Source organism: Dromiciops gliroides, chromosome 1 (genome assembly GCF_019393635.1).
Source record: "Dromiciops gliroides isolate mDroGli1 chromosome 1, mDroGli1.pri, whole genome shotgun sequence".
Taxonomy (NCBI): Eukaryota; Metazoa; Chordata; class Mammalia; order Microbiotheria; family Microbiotheriidae; genus Dromiciops; species Dromiciops gliroides.
Window position 1 is genome coordinate 184,450,500 of NC_057861.1, and position 16,131 is coordinate 184,466,630.

At 36.9% G+C, this 16,131-nt stretch overlaps 1 protein-coding gene across 1 annotated transcript in view; it reads left to right on the plus strand.

Moving 5' to 3' along the window:
* Positions 1–16,131, plus strand: part of CDKAL1 (CDK5 regulatory subunit associated protein 1 like 1) — a 652,342-nt gene that overhangs the window by 159,489 nt on the left and 476,722 nt on the right. Inside the window, 1 exon segment of the mRNA XM_043977679.1 lies at positions 3,071–3,119. Within this exon segment, the coding sequence (XP_043833614.1) occupies positions 3,071–3,119 (49 nt within the window).

The window sequence follows — 16,131 nt, forward strand, 5'->3', positions numbered from 1 at the left end:
CTGGAAGTTTTCAGCCCAAATAAAGCAAGATATAATGATGATGGGATAGCCATCATCTAACATATAAAGTATGTGCAAAGAATTAGGCTTTTTTTCTGACTCTGGATTCAGAAATTGAACTAACAAGAAGTTACAGAGAAGCAGATTTTTGGCTTATCATGAAGAAAATAATTTCTGATAGCACTGTCCAGAAGTTATTTGGACTTCCACATGAGACAATGAGTGAAGCATTCTCAATGTTCAAGTAGAGTCTAGAATCTCTAGGGGTTTCATCTGTCATAGAGACTGTATCAGAATACTCTAATTTTCCTCTCTAACTTTAAGATTCTGTGATTTTTTGCAACATGGTTAAGTTGGGTACGACATGGCCACTAAATGGATGAAGATACATGGAAATCATTCCAGGCAGGGCAGAAGTGAAACAGAAACATCCCAGAACAGAATTTCAAATTGGACATATCTGTAAAATGTTGGGAGGCTTGTTGGCAGCCCGTTTTTATTTATAATAGTCACAGCCAAGTTAATTTTTTTGAGCCATGACAGACAGGACTATGAAATGAAGAAAGAAGATTCATAAAGAGTATTATTATCTGTACATAACTCTAACCTCCTATAGAGTAGTCTTTAGTTATGTGCTACTGTGGTCATATATAACTCTACAGCAAATAGGTGTATGTGACCTTAAACATGTTTAGATTTATATAATTCTTTACTGCATAATTCTATGCAAATACTCAGTGTCGAATAAATTTCTGGTCATGTTTTTCTCAAAACACATCTCATCTCATTCAACCACAATAACTGACACGAATGTCTTCTTAAAATATGAAATGCAATAGACAATATGTGTGATTATGTTTTCTAATGTGTGGTTGTCTCTCGTGGTTGCATATTGGCAAAGATGTCAAAATATGAGAATAGTTAATGTGGGAGGAGTGACACACTACTGTGTTTTTTGCTTTAGTGCATCCATTTTTGAAAACATTTTGGTGTTATACTGATAAAGTGGCTAGAATGTCCGTGCCCTTTTTTCCCATATAAATATTTTATTATTTTCCAGTTACATTTAGAGATAGTTTTCAACATTTGTTTTTATAAGATTTCTGGCTTCAAATTTTTCTCCCACCCTCCCCTTCCTCCCCCCTCCCCAAGAGAGCAAGTAATGTGATATAGGTCATATATGTACAATCACATTTAATATATTTCTGCATTAGTCATGTTATGAGAGAAGAATCAGAGCAAAAAGGAAAAACCTTAAAACAGAAAAACAACAACAAAAAACAATAGAAATAGTATGGTTCAATTTGCATCTAGATTCCACAGTTTGTTGGGGTTTTTTTGTTTGTTTTTTTATTTGGAGAACATTATCCATCATGAGTCCTTTGGAACTTTCTTGGACCATTTTATTTCTGAGAAGAATCAAGTCTATCGCAGTTGTTCAACACATAATGTTGTTGATACTGTCCACAATGTTCTCCTGGTTCTGCTCATCTGACTCATCATCAGTTCATGCAAGTCTTTCCAGGTTTCTCTGAAATCTGCCTGCTTATCATTTCTTACAGCACAATAGTATTTCATTGCAGAATGTCCATACCCTTTGACCAGAAAGTCCACTAGGTAGTCATGTTTCCCAAGGTGTCCATTGATAAAAAGAAGAATCCTTAGGTACACCAAAATATTTATAACATTTTGTTTTTGTTGTTCAAAAGAATTGGGGCAAAAGGAGATAACTATCAATTTAGCAATGGCTCAACAACCATTAGCTAGCACTTGAATGTAATGAAATATTATGATACTATAAGAAGCAATGAATATTACTTAAACATAGTAGCAAGGAAAGGCTTACATGAACTGATGCTGAGTGAAGTGAGCAGAGCCAAGAAAACATAGATGATGAATAAAATTATATAAATGAGAAGATCAATCACCCCAAAACAATCAAAAGTGAATGATGGCAAAATTACAAAGCGATTTAGGTGATGTGAGAACAAAAGGTAGTAATAAAATTTATTTAAAAAAGAAAAAAGAAAATTTACAGAATATACTGGCAACTCTCACCATATTTTTACAAAATAGGTTTTTTGCTAGTATGTATTTCAAAAACTATTTAAGATATTTGTATATAAAATAAAATATAATTTTAAATCAAAATAGAATTTATGTATTGCTGCATTGTACTATTACATAGTACATTTTTACTGAACTATTAAATGTCTCAAAGTAGGATCTTTGTATCATATCTTTATATGTTGTAGTAATACTACTTCATTATATATTTAAATATATATTTGATGCTCATACTGCATGATTAAAATAACATTGCTTTTAAGAAATTCTACTGCACAATGAGTCATTGATGTTATTTATAAATTGTTTATTCTATGCCTCTTCTTCATTGTAGAAAACATATGGAGTTAGTAGTAGAACATATTGCATGTCTTTTTAAAAAATATATCTATTTATTAGTAAAAGTCTTAAGAATGAAAGATACTGTTTTATTTATTTTGTTTGAATTATATGCCAACTGCTGAGTTCTTGAATATTCAGGGCTACAATTTATAGTATTAATTAAAAAATCTTTTCCCTTATTCTCACAATGAATTAGATATATTGTTTTATTATACTCTGTGAATCTTGAACCTGCTCTTTTGAATTCTTGTGTTTTCTTGCCCTCTCTTCCTTGTGCTCTCCTTTTCTTGCACCCTTCTTCTGTCTCTCTTCTGTTATGTTAAATGTTTCTTTCTTTGGAATAGAGAAATATTCTTTTTCTTATCAGACCTTATTATTAAAATGTAAATTCACAATAATTAGAAAAATTTTCTTGGCTAACTATAAGTGGTATTTTGAAAGGCATGTATGATATGACCATATTAGGACCTGGTAAAAATCTATATTTATTTCTCTTTTGTTGCTTAATGATGTCATTGACCTACAGTATGAAATTTCAAATATTGCAAAAACCAGAATTTTTTAGCATCCCTAACATTGATTCAGAGAAAAATGTCGTTGCAATAAAATTTTCCTTGACAATGTAAATCATTAAAAACTTTTATTTTCTTGTATTTTTTAGGTTCAGCAAATAGATCGTGTAGTAGAAGTTGTGGAGGAAACCATTAAAGGTAATCAGTTACATAAATGAACAAAGGTATTCTAGTTCTCTAAAATGAGTGCTGATGTGCCTGTGTTCCTCTCTCTATCTGATTGTTGTGAAGAATCCTCTTTGCTTGAGGTCAGAGGCAGTCAATTATTCAACAACTGGTATGATCTCAAGAAGTAAAGAGATAGGAGGACACAGTATTCCTGTTCAAGTTAGTCAGATTATTAGATAATAAGTTCTGTAGAAAGTCAAAGGAGAGTTCCATTTCCCTGGTTTGGGGAAGTCGTTAAAGGCAGTCACAGAAGAGCTGGTGCCAGAGCCTAGATTTTATTCATTGAATAGATTTTAGATGTGGATTTGTGGGGCAGAGGAGAACTGTGACTCAGAATCGTCTCTAAGGCTTTTAGTGAAGTTTTTAATGAAGACTGGAATACTTGGGTCATGTACAGACTTAGGCAGCTTAATATTTTTCAGGAAATATACTTTGTGGGAATTTTGTTTGAATATGCCATCAAATCCTATTAGTAAAGCAAATTTAAACACAAGTGGGGAAATTATAATAGTTTGCTATTTTATTATTACCTTGGTACTTTTTTGGAATCTTGATTTATTCTCTTCATCATTGAAGATTTGAAACTGCTTGATAGCTTCCTCATCTTGTATAAGATTCTTAACTGTTTTTCTGTAAATACTTTAAACAGTTCTGCCTAAGGCACTTCAAGAGCCTTTTATATTTTCATGTCTTTTAATGTATCACTTGGATTACTCTTGTTACATATCTTGTCTACTTCCTATTTATGAACTTTGCCATTTTTGTGCTCAGGTTGCCTGTCTATGTCCACCATGCATTTTCCACTTCCCTTTGGTTTGTTCACTGTTTTAATTGTTCAGAGATTTCCGTCAGTCAGTCAACAAACATTTTGTTGTTGACCATGATGTCCAACTCTTTTTGACCCCATTTGGAGTTTCCTTGGCAAAAATACCGGAGTGGTTTGCCATTTTCTTCTCCAGCTAATTTTCCAGATGAGGAAACTGAGGAAAATAGGGCTAAGTGACTTGTCCAAGGTCACACAACTTGTAAATGTCTGACACCAGGTTTGAACTCATGTCTTCCTGATGCCAGACCTGGCGTTCTATCCACTGTACCACCTAACATTTGTTAAATGTTTATTATGTGTCAAGCACTGTGCCAAGAGATGGAGATACAAAAGTTAAAAGTCCTCGTCCTAAATGAGTTTATTGTTTTAGAGAACTTACGGGAGTTGTCAGTGTGTCAGTGTGTGTCAGAGGGAAGCCTCAAACCCTGGTCATCCCAGATTTGAAGATGGTTTCTTCTGATTAAACCACATGAATCAGATTTTTATTTATTATGTATATATCCACATATTAAGAAGTTTTACCTTATTGTTTTGGAATTCTCACCACTTTTTAATGTAGGCACTGTGATTTGAGGCCTACATTAAAAAGTGGTGAGAATTAATTCCAAAACAATAAGGTAAAACTTCTTAATATGACTATTTGGCTATCTGACTTCGTTAATTTAATATGGGCAGTTTATAAAGTTCCACCACACTGCTCCCAAACTGATAAACTAAAGATTAAGAAGGCTCTTAACTAAATAATCAAAGCAGACTCTATTCATGAGATACTATTTCAATTTAGGAATACAGGGAAATAAAGTGTACAACCTGACTGTTTTCCTGTGGTCTCTTTCCACTGCATCTCTTTCACACCTGCTGCGCCTTGAAGAACTTCTTGAATACAATAAGGGCCTTAGCAGCCTCCGGCCTCAGGGCACGTTACATTTTCCCTGGGTTGTATTAAGGCCTGTAACCTTGTCAGACCTGTCTTTCCTTTTCCCAAACTCTCCTCCGTCCTTGTCCGGGCTCCCCTCTAGTCAGCCTCTCTCCTAGTCCGTCCTTCTCCTCTAGTCTGCCCTCTTCTAGTCAGCCCCCCTTCTTTCTAGTCCCCCTGCTCCTAGTCCATCCCCGAGTCTCCTTCCTTTTTCTTTTTTTTTCTAGTCCATCTCCCCTAGTCTCCTTCCTTACTCTAGTCAGCCTTTTCTAGTCAGCCCCCTCTTCTCTAACTCCCAGCTCTATATATACCTTTTCTTCTCTCCACTCAAATCTTGGGGCTTCCTTCGCCCCCACAGACCAAGCTAATCTGCCAGCCAGGGCTGCGGCTGGTTTGGGGGGGGGTTGCACTCCCCAGCTTTCACGTGCTTCAGCACAGGCTATCCGGGATCTTAAGATAGCTCTGGTCAGGTCTGAGGGAGCTGGGGCTTATTTTTTTTTTCCCCCCCAGCTGTCTGACCTGTCTTGTATAGCCCACGGGGCTTTTTCAGCTCAGCTGAAGCTGAGGAGGAGGGGGAGAGACCCTGAGGGCCTAAGGCTTTCTAATCTCAGCCTAAAGGTAGGGTCCCCAAATCAAAATAAATTTCCACAGATCTCAATGAAGAGGTTTAGAACTGATAAATAGAAGTATGTTTAGGATGATTTTTCATGGTTTATTTGAGAATAGTGATAAAAATGTTGAATCTTATGATGAAAATGTCCACTTACTAAAAGGGAGTGCCCCCTTTAGTTTTTCTCTTTGCTGGTCATGCAAACTAGCAAGAAAGATGTCTGGCTGGTTTCAGACTGGTGCTAAAGTTTCCAATTTAAGGCGACCACACATTTATATTTTAAACATCACAATGAGAATGACTGATTATTAAGCATTTATGTGCTAATCTTTCTTTTAAGTCTTTGTGATACAAAGAAAGGCAAAAGACATTCTTGACTCTCAAGGAACATACAAGTGGATGGATGAGAAAACATAAATATAACTGTAAAAAATTCCTATCAGCAGCAGTAGCAGTAACATAGCATTTATTAAATACTTACTATGTGCTAGACAGTGTCCTAAGCAAAAGAACAGTCCCTGACCTCACATTCTGGTGGGGAAAACAGCATGCAAATAACTGTCACACAAAAGGTCCATGCAGCATAAATTGGAGATAAACAAAAGAGGGAAGGCAGTGCTACTGAGGGAGATAAGGAAAGGTTTTTTGTGGAATGTGGGATTTTAACTGTGACTTGTGGGGAGCCTGGGAAGCCAGGAGGCAGAGATGAGAAGACAGAGCATTCCAGTCCCAAGCGACAGCTGGTCAATCTGGAGTTAAGAGAAGGATCCTCTTGGGGAAAGAACATGAAGTAGGCTGGTGACACTAGACTGGAGCATATGTGAGAGGGAACAAAGTGAAGGAGGGCTCCAAAGATAGGTGGGGGCCAGATGAGTGTTGAAATGAGGATTTTATAGTGGATTCTGTAGTTTATGGGAATCAGGCTTGACCACTGAGTGGAGAGGAGACTGGAGTAGAGAGAGGCTTGAGGCAGAGAAAAACCAGAAGGCTATTGTGATAGTCCAAGTGTGAGGTAATATGGGGCTGCCCAAGGGTGGTTTCAGTGTCAGAAGAGAGACGGGATATACTAGAGGTCTTACTAAGGTAGAGATAATAGGATGGGGTGATATGTGGGATATGGGAGGTGGTGAGAGAGAGCTAGATGTTATTAGTGTTCTCTAAAGAGAGCTGAAGGTAGTGGCTCTCTTCCCTAGGACACTTGGACATTTCCTTGAAAATTGAATTTTAAAAAATTTCTTAAGTATTTTGTCTCACTAATTTGGCCTGAAAATTTTTAGTAGCTTTAGATTTGCCATGTTTTGCAAATAATGAAGCTTTTAAAAGACAAATGAATCTTTAAAAATTTCTGCTGATAGAAAAATTTGCTTCTACATAATATTTCCCACAAAATTCTGATGATTTTTCTTGTTTGCATTAACTTTGATTATGCTGCTTTAGTATACACCCCAGGGTGTGTATTATAGGCATGTTTATGCATGTGTATATATCTGTATGTATATACTTGTATGCATTCTATTTTCCTCTCTATACTACCTCATTAATTATAGCCCCTTTTTATTGGTTCCATTTGTGATACATTAATTTTAATACTTCATTCCTTTTTTTTTAAATTAAAAATGCTTTAAGTTAAATTTACTCTACCTAGGTGGGACCAAACACTAACAGAATGAATAATTTAAACTAAATGATCATTACCATCATAATTTCTTCACATTGCTGTAATGGCTCAGCACAGAAAACAATTTCAATATTGGACTTTTTAGTTTTTAGATACTGTTTCTCTGTTTTCAGTCTTACTGATCTATTTAGTGAAATAGTTCATCTTTAGTCATTTAAATATTTACTAATACTTGCCAACTGTTAAACATTTTATATGTTAAATAATTATGAATCATTGGCAGTATTTTGATCGGAATTATTAGTACATGGCAGCTATCTTTTGTATCTTTTAAATAAAAGCAATTTTAGTCTTACCTGTTTTTTTTTTAAGGATCTTCCCTTCTTTGTGTACTGTTCAGAATTTATGCTTGTGCAAGGATATTGCATTTCTATTCATAGATTTATATGCCATTTATCTACTTTTTAGGCATTTGTTAACAATTGTGTAGAATGAAGCTGGGAATTTCAAGGCTTGTAAAAATTTTTCTCCATGAAATCAATATTTAGTCACTTCAAGTTAAAGCAGGACATAATTCTGCTATACTGTCAAATATGAATTCCTTGAGAACAAGAACTGTCTAATTTTTTGCCTCTATTTTCTAGCATAGTACTTAGCATGTGGTAGGTTCTTAATAAATTTCTTATTGAATGAATGAGTGTTGATTGAACAACCAAGATCAGAACAGCAATGAAATTATGTAACAAGTACAGATTTTTTGACACTACATTCTGTATTCATTTTTGATTGGTTACAGCATAGAATTGTGATTCACTTTTTATCAGAATATTTTCTTCCTTCTATAGGTGTTTTTAAAATAGTTGCTATTTTTTCAACAAGAGTCAGTACATTATAATAGATGGTTGACTAGCCTTGGACCCAGATCTTTGAACTTTGAAGTTCTACCTCTGACACCTACTAAATATATGACCATTGGAAAATCAGTTTATCTCTCAATGCTGGAGGCAACTGTAATGATACTTATTGTTGTGCACATTGTAAACTTTACTCTGTACTTTCTTTATTGGGATGAAATCACAGGTTCAGATAATCACCAATTATCACATCTCCTAACTCCTAGATAAGTTAGCATCATTTTTACTTTTGTACAAGGGGACAAAGTTTTATAGCAGAACACATCTCTGATTTTATACTAGATAACATGTATAAAAGGGAATTAATTTAATAGATATTTACCTCACACTGAACTTTCTGAAATACCTCTATTTGATTAATTTATAATTTCTGTAATGGGTCAGAGTTCAATAAAAATGTTAGAACTATACTAGAATTTAGATTGGATTGAGTTCTTTGGGTTAACAGACTGCATAGTCACTGTTTCAGGTTTTCACAGTCTTTTCAGAAATCACCGAATTGCTGTTTATTTTGGCTTTCTTTTTAGTTGTAACCTATTGTATCAAATTTAGTTCCATTTAACAAGCATTTATTAAACATATAACTATGTTTAGCTCTTTTTTGCTAAATACATGCAAAGGCAGAAGTGAAATAGTGTTCTATTTGGGGGAAATATAGACATGAAAATTAAATACAAAAATAATTTTTGGAGGGAGGGTTTAATATAATATGAAGGGCAGTTTGTTCATAAAATGGGGGCAGGGTGGGGATTCCAGAGGGCATAGTGGAAGGACAAGACCACAGCATTACCAGTTTAGAACTGGAAAGGGCCTCAGCAGCCATCTCTAGCCCACTCTGCTTTTTATAGATACGGAAATTGAGATGCAGAGATGTTGAAAAACTGGCCCAAGGTCACATAAATAGAGACAGGATCTGAATTCATATTTTCTGATTCTAAAGATAGTGTTCTTTCCACTGTACCACATTAGTGGAATGAGAATGGGCTTGACATGAATGAGATTTGAGGGAATCAAATGCAAGGGGCAAGGATGGCAGCTTCACCTGAGGCAGCCCATGAATCAGTCATGTCGATTTTATTATCAGTCTCTGAAAAAGAGAAGGAACAGGGGACCATAAGGAGGAAGGCTGCTGATGGCAAGCCTCTGGTCTTGCCAAATGGTTCGGTTGTGGATTAGTAGACTTCTTTGGCCCAGCTAATTATAGAGGGTTGAGTATTGTTTACTCTTCAATCCTTAGCAAAGTCAATTCTGCCCCAGGGCTCACCCCAGTTTTAAATAGGTTATTTTGTTTCAGGCTCTTTTTGCTTATGCTTGCATTGTTCTGTTTAGAACTGAAAGAAATTAGAGATTTATACCTAGAAGGGACTTTAGGGGTCATCTAGTCTGCCTTCATTTCATTTTACAGATGAGGAAACTAAGACCTAGGGAGGCTATATAATTGTGCCAGGCTTATACAGGCATTAAGTGGCATACACAGAATTCAAACCCTGGCTCTAAGCCTGTTCTCATGTCTTTTAATTCTTTCCCATATATATATATATATTTTTTTTCTTTCTCCAGTTGCTTTCTTTTCTTATTTAGCTCATGCTTTAATTCTTTAAACTTCCATCTATTGGAAACTGAAATGGTCTGGTGGATAAGAATATTATGTTTAGGATGTGAGGCTCCTGAGATTTATTCTCCATTTTACTATTGAATGTGTCATTTGCCAAATTCCTTAATCTAGATTCGCGTCATACCTATCTTTTTTCAGCTTATCCTAGCAATATATATTCCAGTAAACTTCCAGAAATAAAGCTCAGTTGGCAAGTTTTATTGATCCATAATTTCTCTTGTATTGGTCTTTTCTTTTTTTACTCACACTGCTACCATATATATCCAAAATCTTACAATCTCTTGACTATTGACTTGACTAACCTTCTAATTTATCTCCATTACCCTGGTCCCTTCCTTCCCTAACCCAACCTTTCACACAGCAGAACGACCTTAATAATTGTGTAATTGTGAAATTATTGTGTAATTGTGAAGTTCCTTTGCCCAGAAATGTTCCTTGGCTGCCATTTCCTAAGGAACAGGACACTAGGAGTCTGGTGTTTATAGTCCTTTTCAAATTCACTCCAATCACTTTCTTCTACTCTTTTTCAGTGAAACTGGACTGTTGTCTAGTCTCATGCTATCCTACCTCTCCTCTATACATTTATGGAGACTATTCCACTCATGATATTTGTTTCATCTACTAATTTGTCTTTTGATTTTGTGCTTCCTTCAAGACAATCTCTCTAATCTGCAAGTGCTATGTCTCTAATAAAAAATTATTTATCTAAGAAGCCCCTACCATGTGGAATGATGGTAGACACTGAGGATAGAGTGAATAAAAGAATCCCTTCTCTCTGGCTGCTTACATTCCAAAGGATCTCTATAAATACTGGGTGTCCCAAAAGTCACAGTGAAATTTTAAGTTTCAATAACCTCAGAAATATATGCTAAAACTTTAAAAAAAAATGTGAAAGGTCAGATATTTACATTTAAAAATACTGGCTTGTTTCTTATTGCAATTCAATCTCACCATCATCTTTTGCTTTATCTCATTCTGGTTGAGCTTTGTAAAAACTTTCATCAGCTGCTGTTCAGTGACTGAAATGTTTGCATTTGCAATTCTAGCCCTAAGATCATCTAGGGAATGAAGTTTTGGGGCAAACCTTATGTTTTAAAGTGGTCCTATGAGGAAAAGTCTAATGGATATAAATCAGGTGACTAAGGTGGCCAAGCAAGAAGACCTGCTTTACTGATTCCTAGTCTAAGAAACTTTCTTCCAGAAACCATTGAACACTCATTGCATAATGACAGGGTGCCCTTTGCCCCTTCTTCTTAAAATTAAAATTTTAAATTCATAATTTAAAGACTCTGAAAACCAAATAAGTATAAAAGAAATTTAAATTTTTGAATTTGAAATCATTTGAAAAAACTTTCAAATGATGTTTTTATAAGCTTGTGTAAAAATAATTTTATTAACTGGGTGTGGGGTGGGGGGCTAATCTGTGGACTCTTGGCTGACTATATGACTACTTTTAGCTGGTAAAGCCATAGCTGGCCACCAGCTGCCAAAGCCAGCCTGCAAGGGCCATTCAAAAATTCCCCCACTGCTTCTCCCAAATTGATAAGTAAATGTCTCTTCTCAATTAAAGCACAAGATTTTATTTAAAAGAATAAATGTAAGAGATAAGGGTAAAGAAATGCAAAGTATATGACCTGCAGCCATGCCTTGTTCCACCTGTTTGCCTTCAGTCCTCTCCAACTTTCTTAGTCCTCTCCCTTTCACTCTTTAACTTCTTTCTCTGTAATGACCCCACTTCACTGTGGACCCCACTTTCTTTCCATACCGTTGTGACCCCCCCCAGCATCTGAGCATCTCTCACTACTCTTCTCCACTTTCACTGTCTGCCCCCTTCACTACCTCCACTCCTCTCTCTGTCTCTGTAGCATCCTTGTAATCCTTGTAGAGTCCTCCTCTTCTAACTTCTCTCTCTCTCTCTCTCTCTCTCTCTCTCTCTCTCTCTCTCTCTCTCTCTCTCTCTCTCTCTCTCTCTCTCTTTCTCTGTCCTGTGCTTCTTCTGACTGAACCCCTCTTCTCCCCCCCACCCCACTATCTCCACTCCTGAATATATACCCTTCTTTCTTACCAGACTCTCAGGCTGTGCCATGTCCACCCAAGCTAATTCCCTGGCTGCCCCAGGGCTGCGGCAGAGCCCCTGCCTGGTGCTCGGGGAGCTGGGGGTTGGGCAAAGGAAACTCCCGTGGCCCTCAGGCCTCCTGTGTGCCTCCCCTGCTGTGTGGGGCCTGGGCTCACAATACTTATGTGCTGGGAATGGTCTTGGGTAGGCTCCCTCAGTTAGGCTGAGGGAGGGGTGGCCTGCCTAGGGCACCCAAGGCCAATTTTAGCTCCTACACTTGTAAAATTTATACTTCTGAAGTGGTTAAAGTTTAAAATTGGATTAAGATTTTTGGGACACCCTGCATAAAGAGAATAAATACAAAGCAGTTAAATACAAGGTAGTTTAAGAAAGAGGGGACTAGAAGTGGAAGGGCCAGGAAAGAAGTATTTGAAAAGAAGTTAGTGATCCAGGTTCATCTTGAATGAAGAAAGGTCTTCTATGAGGCCCAAGTGAGGAGGGACTACCTTTCAGCTGTGGAAACTGGGCAGAGACACAGAGATTGAAGGCTAATATCCTGTAGGAACAACAGAGACAAGGCCAGTGTGGCTGTATTGCAGTGTGGGGGATGGGGAGTAATCGGTTTTCTACTCTATCCTGGCTGTATGCATGCTCTTTATGCCCCTTTTTTCTGAATCTTTGACTTTTTCTAGGATTCTGAACTCTGATAGGTGTTTTATCTTGTCCTTCTTAAGAACCAGTCTATTCCAATCCCAAAGCACTATTGATGAAACATACTGTCCACCACCAAAGAAAGAACTGATATTGATGGAACACAAACTAAAACATGCTATTTTTCACTTTTATTTTTTCTTTTATTCAAGTTTTCTCATACAAAATGACTAATATGGTCATGTTTTACATAAACATACCTGTATAACCTATAACTGATTGCTTGCCGCCTTAGGGAAGGGGGAGGGGAAGGAGGGAATGAGGGATAAAAATTAAAACCCAAAACTATAAATAAAAATGTTTATTACTTAAAAAAAACAAAACTGTCTATTCATACAGCATACCTGTCCACTCCATCCACTGTTGAGATTCTCTTTGTTATTTGTCTGCATTAAAATGTCTGGTCTTTGTGGGTAGGAACTTTTGCTTGTTTGTAGTAGAGTTCACAAGATTTAGCACATGGTAAGCCCTTAATGAATGCTTTTAAATTAATTAATTCATGCATTAATTCCATAGGCACTGGGACAACATTTGAATTAATTGAGTATAGGAATGCTAGGCTCAGGAAAATCACTTTGGCAGCCGTGTGGAGGATGGTCTGAAGCAGGGGAGAGACTTGAGTCAGGAAGACCAATTATGAGGATGTTTAGAGTAGGAGAAATGTAGGGAGAGGTAATGAAGGCCTGAACAAAGGTCGTAGCTGTTTGAGTAGGGAGAAAGGGTTGGATGCAAGAAATGATTTGGAGACAAAAATGAGATTTGGCAGCTTCTCTACGTGGACACCTTATCAGGGTGAGTGAGCCATTGAGGATAACACCTTCAAGGATAGCACCAAGGTTATGAACCTGGGAAGCTGGAAGCATTGTGTTGTGCCTACAATTGCTTGGTAAGGAGAAGGGATACCCGATTTGTGAGATTAGCAGAAAAGAGGAGAGATGATTCAAGGGGTTTTGAGATGAAATGCAAAGAAAAGGAAGGAACACACCAAATGGCCTCCATTCTTTCGGGAAGGTAAACAAACAAACAAAAAGGTCAATTTTGAGAGGTAGAAGGAAGCATGGGAGGCTTATGGAGAGATGAGCGGGTCTGGACAAGCCTTTGCTGGGAATCAGGAAACACGGGGAATCAACAATAGAATGAAATATTGTCCTGCTGAAATGATGGCCTAACTGGAGTTGAGTAATGTGAATTTGTAATGAAGTTAGTCAGAACACTTGTTTGACTTTCTTTAGCTCTGTTCAGCATTGCTCCTGAGTAGAGGTCAAGGAAATAAATCATGGGAATAATCCAGCTCTGAGGTTTGCCAGAGGATGTGTTGGTAGGAAAAAGGGATGAGGGATTTGAGAGCAAAGGACAGTCTAATATTAAGTTGGTTAACTATTGGGTTAAGAATGGAGAGAGAGGGAAATGAAGTCAGAGCAGGGGTAATGGCCTGAGAAAGTGCTGTGAGGGGTAGAGGGCTCAGGGAGAGGGAAGAATCGGTTTAGGAGGGGGCATAGGGAGGATGGAAAGATAGGAGATTATGGTGAGATAATGTCAGAATTTTTAATCATTGAAGTGGAATGCTTGTGGATTTTGGTAGGATCTGTGTATGGCCATCTCTGTGTCTTCCTGAAGTGGAATGAAGGGGGAGTTCATGTCATTTTAGGAGAGTGAGGAAGGAAGTAGGAGATGAGAGAGCATCAGTAAGGATGTTGGAGCCCTCTAATATAATGTAAGGGCAGTATTTGGGGAGGAGAGGAAATTTCTTCCAACTCGCAGATCACCTATCTCTTCTTTGTAACTCTTGTCTATATCTTCCCAAATTCATGACAAAGGTCAGCCTAAAAATGGCATTTCTGACTTTCACCTGGCATTGCATAGATGCAAGGGGAGTACTGTGGCTGTCCATTTGTCCCTCCTTGCTTTTGCCACATGATCAGCCTATTTTTCTCTTTCTTTCATGCAATTCTTTGATGATATCCTTTACTTCTCTTTGGAGCGCCTTCTTGGTTATGGATTGCAGCCTGTTCACACCCACCATATACCTTCAAACAGAAGATGATTATTGTGAAGTTTTTATATTGATGGGAAAATAGGTTTACAAATGAATAGTTGATGTTTTCCTAGTCACCTCATTTTGGATTCAGTAAGTTCTACTCTTTTGGTGTCTACTCTGGGAATTTCAATGCCCTCATAATTGTATCCTCTTTAGCACAAATCTCCTCCTCTACATGTAGTTAATCTAATCCAGCATCTTTTCTCTTCTTGTTTTCTTTAGTGGCATTTTTCCTTCCTGTAGGCTTCTCAAGGATTGTGTTGTTAGAGTTTATGTGTAGTGTTTCCATTATCCTTGATGCATAAGACAATTCTTTGTGGTAATTTTTGTATATTCTTCCCCCCTTTTTCCGTTATGTAGGACTCTTTTTGTATTATCTGTGAATGACCTTGGGTTGGTGTTGTTTAGGTGTCTTATCTTGCTAAGCTTTCTTCAGATGGATTTTTCCTGTCCACTGATTCTTTTTTGCTCTATGAATCAATACTCATAATCATTTATCATCCTTTATAAGATTTTACAGATGTGTTTATATTCTGTTCTGGTGTTGCGTTGCTTCTTTCCACTTGGCAAGTAAGTTATATAGTTGCTCAATATGTTGCTTTCTGGGCTCTTTTAGTCTTCTCGTTATTGTAATAAATTTTTATTGGTTTAATTCTAGGTGAAATTATTACAATCCATGTTGATACAATTTTTGTGGTCTATTTCCCATTTAAAAATTCTTCAATGGCTTGTTTACGTAATTCAGGTTGAGATCTTAATTGCATACCATATCTTTTGGTACTCTTTCTTGTTTTTTATTATAAATTCTGATCTTAGCTCTGATAGGTTAGTGTTCTGACTGTACAGGCAGCTGATGGAATAGGATAATTCACATATCTATTTGACTTTGAATGTCCGTTAAAATATGATCAGTTTCATTCTTTGCAATGTTGTTTAGTGCTTGCCATATCCAAGGCCTATCCATTCTTTTTTTGAACAAAGTATTCATGCTATGGAGGCATGAGAATTCTTCTGTATGACTATGTTCTCTCTCCTTTCCTTCTCCTGAATCATCCTTTTCTTTATATTCTTCTTCATACTTATGTTTTAATAGCTAGTAAGTATCAAGTGTCTGAGGCCAGATTTGAACTCAGATCCTCCTGAATCCAGGGCCAGTGTTTTACTGTGTCACCCAGCTGCCCCCCTTTATAATGACTTTTATTCCCCTTCTCAAGTGCAGGTTTTCACTGATAATATGTTGCATCTAACTTGAACCCCCTGTGTGTTTTTCCATTGCCTTTCAGGTTATTCCAAATTTTAATTCTTGTGAGATCATGCTATTCCATGATTTGGTAGTTTTTGATGTCTTCTTGGTTACTTTTTATTGTATCTTTTAAATAAAAGCAATTTTAGTCTTAACTGTTTTTTTTTTTAAGGATTTTCCCTTCTTTGTGTACTGTTCAGAATTTATGCTTGTGTCACTTCCAGCATGGATATCTTCTATATACGGCCATTTCTTTTCTGTTACCACTTGATAGAGTCCAAATATAGCCATTTTATTATCTTCGCCCATTATATTATTTTTGGACATCCAAGCTATGCTTTCATTGGTAAGGAAAATGGCAGATAAATGTGTGTGTGTGTGCGCGTGCGCGCACACACACACACACACACACACACACAGTCTTAAAGAATTCCC